This window comes from Leptodactylus fuscus, chromosome 7 (assembly GCF_031893055.1).
Source record: "Leptodactylus fuscus isolate aLepFus1 chromosome 7, aLepFus1.hap2, whole genome shotgun sequence".
NCBI lineage: Eukaryota > Metazoa > Chordata > Amphibia > Anura > Leptodactylidae > Leptodactylus > Leptodactylus fuscus.
The window spans coordinates 90,055,765-90,063,276 of NC_134271.1; the positions used below are offsets into that span (position 1 = coordinate 90,055,765).

General features: G+C 40.6%; 1 protein-coding gene across 1 annotated transcript in view; it reads right to left on the reverse strand.

The window, feature by feature from the left end:
• Nucleotides 1-7,233, reverse strand: part of EXOC3L4 (exocyst complex component 3 like 4) — a 47,716-nt gene extending 40,483 nt beyond the window's left edge. The window contains exons 1-2 of the mRNA XM_075283418.1: nt 6,789-7,233; nt 2,285-2,933 (exon numbers count right to left, since the gene is read on the reverse strand). Coding sequence (XP_075139519.1) covers nt 2,285-2,933; nt 6,789-7,233 — 1,094 coding nt within the window. The remainder of the gene's footprint in view (nt 1-2,284; nt 2,934-6,788) is intronic.
• Between the last annotated feature and the right edge of the window lie 279 nt (nt 7,234-7,512).

Consider the following 7,512-nt stretch of genomic DNA (forward strand, 5'->3'; position numbering starts at 1 on the left):
GCAGGCCTGTGGTGAGGCCACACAGGCGGGGCAGCGTATGCACTTGTCGCTGCCCCAGAGTACGGGCGCTTGTTCAGGACGCTCCGGACCTTTGAGAGACACCATGTTCTTGTGGACGGCGGGCAGCCGATAGCTCCGCCCACATAGAGAAGCAGCACCCAACCAGATGAGCTGCTGAAAGGGCTGGGATGACGTCATCCCAGGTCCTACAGCATCCCAGGTCCTGGAGCGAAATCAACAGTGAAAAGCACCGGTCACAGGAGTGAATTGCGGTGGTGTATGGTGGGAATTCCATGTAGCCTATCGTTCAATCCGGGACCCAAGGTCTGTATGTGCAATTTCAGACAAATCCGTTCGCCCGTGTAGTTGTGATTGAGGAACAAACATCCAAACACACAAACCCACAAACATCCAAACACACATACTTTCACCTTTATAATATTAGTAGGATTAATAATGTTTCCTCTCTGAATTATTGCAAGTATTTGTAATAGCACCCCCTAGTGTTCAAAATGTATTGTGCATGCCTTTGTAGTGAAGCTTGCTTAGTCATCCATGCCCTGTACAATATAGAACAGCATCTGCTGTATCTTCATAAAAACAAGCAGAGACAGAGCAGCCCAGCATATGCAGCACAGACACAGCTAATGTTGTACCAGTACAGTGTCTCATAAGCAGGGGATGGCCGGTCAGTAAGATGCTGTGTGGCCTGCGCCTATCAATGGACATTGTGGATGGTTCCAGGCTACATTAGTAAATATAATAAGGATGGGATCTATACTAGCTGCCCATCAGTACTCTTTCCCTAGGATATCTGTGCCACATTACATGCACTTTGCTAACTGATTGTTAGCTTCTTTGAGGGGCCTCTAGTAATATTGTGCTCAACGTTAGCTTATTCCATAGAAGCCGGGCATGAGTGGGCAGGAACAGGTCACTCCGACCTATGTGTATTTAATATCCGCTTCTAAAGTTTGCTCACAGCAACACAGTGGATGGACAGGAATATACAACAGTCACTGGATACCACTAACTGTGCTCATATAAGACCATATACAGGCTATCCAAGAGGGTGGATGATAGCAGGGGACAAATATTGAACTATACTTCCGTTTTTTAGCAATTTTTGTTAAGGTCGATTAAAGTTTATTAATGAGGTAAATTACTTTTCTTAAGGATATAATAAAAATTCTGTTTTATTTACACATCCGGGCTAGGGTTAGCTTTCTATGCAAGGTATAGGGCCAGGTCTTGTGGCCACTGTATAGGGAGGAACAGTGAAGGGGCTACAGTATGGGCCATACATTGTCCCCTTTATATCACTATTGGATAATTACTTACCTATCTGATCCCCAGTTCCACTCTGTCTCCCTGCTCTGACATCATGTGTGCCCGAAGCAGGCTGAAGTGTGAGGCACTGGAGAGTAGACAGGTAAGTATTGATACTTACCTTGTAGGTCACTGGCTCAATTGGGCCTGTAGCCTAAAATTCAAGGAGTGGTAATGCAGGAAGCCTGTGGTGGCAGAAACGGGATAGGGGTGCCACTTCTCCCCGATTCTGCATCTCATTGTAATGGGAAGAACTGGATGCATCACTTACCAATCCCCGCTCCTGCTTGTGGCCTCCTCTTCCCTCTTCAGTCTTCAATGGGTCTTGTGTACCACACATCAGTCCATGATGATGCACAGGTGCCCCTTGAAGACTTAAGAGGGAAGAGGAGGCCATGAGAAGGAGCAGGGATAAGTAAGTTAATAGGTGCCATTACTGAATCTCCACTACCTATTAAAAAAGCAGTGGATGTTTGGTAGGGTCCCCTAAATGCTTGGGGCCCACCAGGGGATTTACCAGTACCCCAGTGGACCAGTCCGGGCCTGCTTAGTTTTATTGCACCAACATATTCTACAGTGACACAGGGAGAACATACAAACTTCTTACAAACGCTAGACCTTCTGGTAATGATTATGAAAACACCAAAGGCATAACTTGAAGCTCTTGGCCTCTAATGTAAAAAAATAGGGTTCTCAGTTACTATGTACCATCCATAATGGTCATGTTTTCAAATGTGACATTATCACTAGGGCCTAGATACAACTTCTACCTCTGTACCCCTATAGCTATTTCCCTTCTCCTTCATTCCTTTGGATTGCTGGTCATGGGCTAAGATCTACAACAGAAGATTTTATCATTTACTTTTTTATGTTTTCGCATTCCCATGCATCATATTGCAATTAACCAACATGTGAACTCATAAAATTGTCGTATTTTACATTATTCTTGTCCTACCTTCTGTATTGATTCATTATCCAGTTCAGTAGACAGTAGAGTTGACTGAACTCCAAGGCTAAAGGTATCACATTCTTCTGAAGGTGTGAGGCCAGGGCTTTGTGAAAACTTCTCATGTAGGTTCCACACACATCATAGTCCTCCGGGTAGAGGCACTTCAGGGAATTCTTAACTTTTTTCAAGTCATCCACAGTAATTGTCTGTAGTCTCTCTAAGTGTTTAGCAAGCCAACCATTTTCTTGTTGTTTTATGGGCACCAATTCTATTCTTTTGCTGACACTGTCATTTACTGCTTCTTTCCATAATTTTTTCCATCCTCTAGGTTGGCCAAGGGGAATTTCAAAATTTAAAGGTGTTACTACAGGATTTTTGTGGGTTTCTGCTTCTTTGTTAATAACGTAAACTACAGAGGAGATCATTGATTCATCCATCTGATCTTGACCAAGAGAGTCTTTCACAATGGACCTTATCATGTTGAACAGAGATCCATATAACAAGTCCACATCTTTACCCCGTATACTGTACTCTGTAACATTTTCATGAATGTCGTTGGTCTTACATTCCTCTTTGAGTTTGTCTTCCATTAGTTTTATATTTCCAAAGGCTTTCTTAAGTTCCTTGCTTTGGATAAGACCATTTATTTCCATCACTAGGAATAATAATAAACAGATTTTTTTTATATCCCATATAAAGAATAAGATATTTTGTAAACGTTTGCATGGTATGAGTATGAAATTTAATGTAGAGGGCAGTATTATATAGTAGAAGATAGAATTTTGTACATAGAGAGAAGTATAATAGTTATAGTTTTGTACATTGGGGCTGTACTATGTAAGATATATATGTATATAGGCAACAGGTTTATAGTAAGTATATTCTTATACATGTTAGGATTTATTATATTAGCTATATTTTTCTACCTAGGGGGCAGTATTATAGTACTTATATTCTTGTACATAGGTGGTAGAATTTTAGCAGTTATACACGTGATCACAGTGGGCAGTGTTAAAGTAGTCATATTTTTTTTGTATATAGGATTATATATATAGGATATATATAGGATTATTCAGTGGTTATATAGTGGTTATATTCTTATACAGTATATAGTGGACATTATTATAGTATGTAGGCAGTGTAATGGCAGTTAAATCCTTGCACATCATAGAAGTAATATAGCAGTATGATAACTGCATATATTATTTGTGACCAGAGTCATGCTTTTAAGGGTGTGTATATTGTGAATGCGGGATATTCTCCATAAAAATTGTTAGAAAAAAACTCTATACAACATACAGATTTCTGCTGGAGACAATTTTTAGGCAGAAAAGTCTGTGCAACTTTTTCTTGCTATATTTGCTGGTGTTGGATTTCAGATTTGCTCTAATATTAGTAAAAATGCTGTACAAAGGTAAACTTCATTTTTTTTCAAGAGCTGTTTTAGGGAGTGCAATGTATTTCACAGACCTCTATATCCATGCAGACATGTGTTGAATGCAACATATAGTAGCATATATAGATTCTTGTATAGCGGGAGCAGTAGTACAGTACAGCAGTTATATAATGACATGAAATACGGTATTACATAAGGGCTCGTTCACATCTGTGCCCAGCACTCCGTTCTGCACTCCGTTCTGCACAAAACAGGGCAGGAGACAGAAACCTGCCGGCATCTTTCAAACCCATTCATTTAATGGGTTTGAAAAGTGTCCGGCCGTGAGCGCCGGTGAGCATTTTATGCTCTACGTGGCAAAACCGTTTTTTTTTAAACTGGACACAGAGTCGGACATGCAGTATTCTGGGTCCGGTTTAAAAAAAAATGGTTTCACCGCGGAGAGCTCAAAACGCTCACCAGCGCTCACGGCCAGACTCGGCATGTCAGGTTTCCGTCTCTACATGCAGAAGACGGAAACCTGATAACGGAGTCCAGACGCTGGTGTGAACAAGTTATATTCTTGTATATAGGAAATAAGGTTATTGTAGTTTTACACATGTGCGTGTGTTATACATGGGGATAATATTATAGCTATATTTTTTGCCTATATATTAAGCTTTATGTATATTGGGGCAGTATTATAGTAGCCATATTCCTGTATATACGGGAACTATTAAAGTAGTTATATTGTTGTACATAGTGGGCAGAATTATATTAGTTAAACTTTTGTGCTTATGACACAGCACAATAGAAGTTATATTCTTATATATAGTGAGAAGTATTATAGCAGTTGATGCAAATATTTAGTATTTATTTACTGGTTATGAATTACAGATCTTTTGCAATATCAGTAACAGTAAAAATCCTGTTCAAAGGTTCACTTTATTGATTGCCAGATAAAGAGCTTAGTAATATAGTATTTTATGTCTAACTCTCTGACATGTGAGGAATGCAAAGCATGTGCAAATAAGTCCAAATCAAGGTCCAAACAAGTCATTGCAACCAAGAGCTCAAAGCAAGAAGTAAGGGACACTAGGGGGAAATCATCATGTAATAAGGTTCAGCCATGGGGAGTTTTTGTCACCAGAGATAGTTCATAAGCTTTATCAGACCAGCGAACCCTTGGCCTCAATGCCTTCCCATGTTGTAGAGATTGTGGAGAGACACCACAAAAAGGGTATAGGAGTATATATGGCGTACTCCATAGGCTTCAAACAAATAGATCAGTCATGTTGTAATCCACTATGCCCAGTCTTCCTTTTCAATAGCATCTGCCATTTAGAGAGAGTTGGGATAACCCCATATGTATTAAGCTCGGTTCACATCTGCGTCCAGTCTCCATATGGGCATTCCATTCGCCTCTCCACATTATTTCACCCTATGGGGTCCGCGGGCTTCCTAAGGTAACTGCTTTTTTATGCAGATTAGGTTTCCATTTGGGGGCCCCAAACGGACCGGACCCCCAAATGGAAACCCATGTGCAGATGTGAACCAAGCCTAAGATATTCAGCCAATCTTGACAAAATCAGAGGATTCTGCCAGTGTTTGCCCTTTTTATGATATTTCTCCACATATTTCAAAATAAAGTAGGGCCAGGCTAATACATCGAGGTCACCTGTAGCAGAATGGAGTGTAATAGTCACAACTAGAGGGGCTTTAGTGGGATTCATTTGTATTTTTGCTATGAAGCTCCCTCTTTCCTTTATATTCCCCTGATATGTATTTAAGTTCTTATATGTCTGCAAACCAATCCATAAATGTATTTCAGTGTAAGCTGAATAGATGTGGTGACCCCAAAATGAATGTGAAAAATTCAAGTGTCTTCAAGATTACAGGTCACATTTCCACAAAAGTGAGAGTGGCAATTTCAGCTAAATGCTGTCTATATAAATACTAGATAATAACAGACTAAATCTACACTCTCAAAAGATTGAATTCAGCATGAGAGAAGATTCATTTGCTCCTGTATGCATCTTATTACTTTGTGAAATTTGCCCAGCCTTCACTGCCAGGACTATTTCATGACCAATCTTGCAAAAGATTTACTTTTAAAGGAGACAATATTTAAAACAACATCACAATGGTCCATAGGGTGTCTGGTATTGCCACTCTGCTCCAATAAAGTGCATGAGGATAAACTACAACACCCCACACAGTCTGTGAACCAGTGTAGCCATGTTTTTCTGATCTAGGGCCACCACCTGGTGTTTAGACTTAAAAGGATAGTGTCATCAATAAATGACCTATTGTTTAAATCAAGTATCACAAAACCTATAACATTTCACTATTCTTTTGGTCAGTGTTCCCAAATAGTGGCTCAGGGGTAATTCATAGCTCCTTGGTCCCCTGCTTGTTCATCTCCAGCTGTTGACCTCTTGTGCATTATTGGCACCAGGGATGTCGAAGGTAAAAGCCATGTCACTTGGCAATATATTCTTTGGAATATTCAATTATAATACTTGGTTGGCTTAACGTTATGAGTTCTTTTTGAAAGTGACTTGCAAGCTGTAAAATGTTGAAAATTACTACTATAGATCATCACCTAAATATTTCTGCCACAGAATGCCATTAAAGGAAGCAAGTATACGGCAAGTTTGATCATAGCAAAAGTTTGAACAAGCAAAATTCACAGTAAGGGTAAGTTCACATGGAGTTTTTTGGACCAGAACCTGAGGCGGAGGCCGCCTCAGGTTTTGGTCCAAAAGACGGGTAGCCGCGACTGAAAGCCGGTGCACTGCACCGTCATCCACCCGCGTACTCCGCTCAAGATTAGGCCCAATGAATGGGCCTAGTCGGGAGGAGGGAGTGTCTTAAGGCCAAATTGCGACGCAAAACGGCCCAAAGAATGAGCATCTCACTTCTTTTTCCAGGAGCCGATACAAGCCGGCTCCCAGAAAAAACACCTAAGCGGCTCCCATCCCATCCCAAGTTCCCTCACAGCTATTCACTGGGTGAGTCCAGCATTAATACAACCTGTGCTCAGATCTCAACCTAATAAGATGCACCCAATAATGGTACTACAGGTTCTAGAAGTTCTAGAGTTCTAGAGTCTGACACATTGAGCCATCTTACCTGATAACATCTGATGTACTTCCTCATCTTCAAGCTTTGGTTCCTCTGGTATAGAAATCTTCTCAGCTCCATTATAGTCTAGGTTCTTCTTCACCCTGATACTTTTCCTCAATTTGTCCATCAGAAAACCAGTTCCTTCAGGGGGACCTTTACTTTCCGTCGAGCTGCAATCTTCCTTCTTATCTGGTTTATTTGGGCTCCACTTACTTAGTCTAGATACCAAATTCTGACCCTTTTTGATAGGTGACTCCTGTTTTTCTTGAGAAGATAGTTCTCCTACTTCATTTGGTTTTTTAAAATTTCTCTTACTCTTTCTAAAACTTCCAAATTTTTGCAGAAAACTTAGATTTTCTTCTGCAGACTTCTGTATATGTCCATTATCTATATTATAATCTGGATTGTCTTCTGTAGGTGTTGGGTAAGATCCATTTGCTGATGTTTCCATGGTTGTAAAAAAAATCCTCAGTCCACACCTAGGGGGAAAAAAAACACACACATTTGTTCGCCGCTCTAATGATAGTCGAGGGAATTTACGTAACTCTTCACAAATGTTTAGGTGTTTCCCTACTACCATTGCATAACAAGCCTACCAAACAGCTGTTTGAGCTCTTAAGGGACCTATGGAGAGGGAAGTCCACCTAAGATTGACCCATTCTTTTACCCAGTGTGTGGGGACAACTTTCCCTGGGTCTCTTACCACCTTTTAGGGCCTATAGTGCTGGGA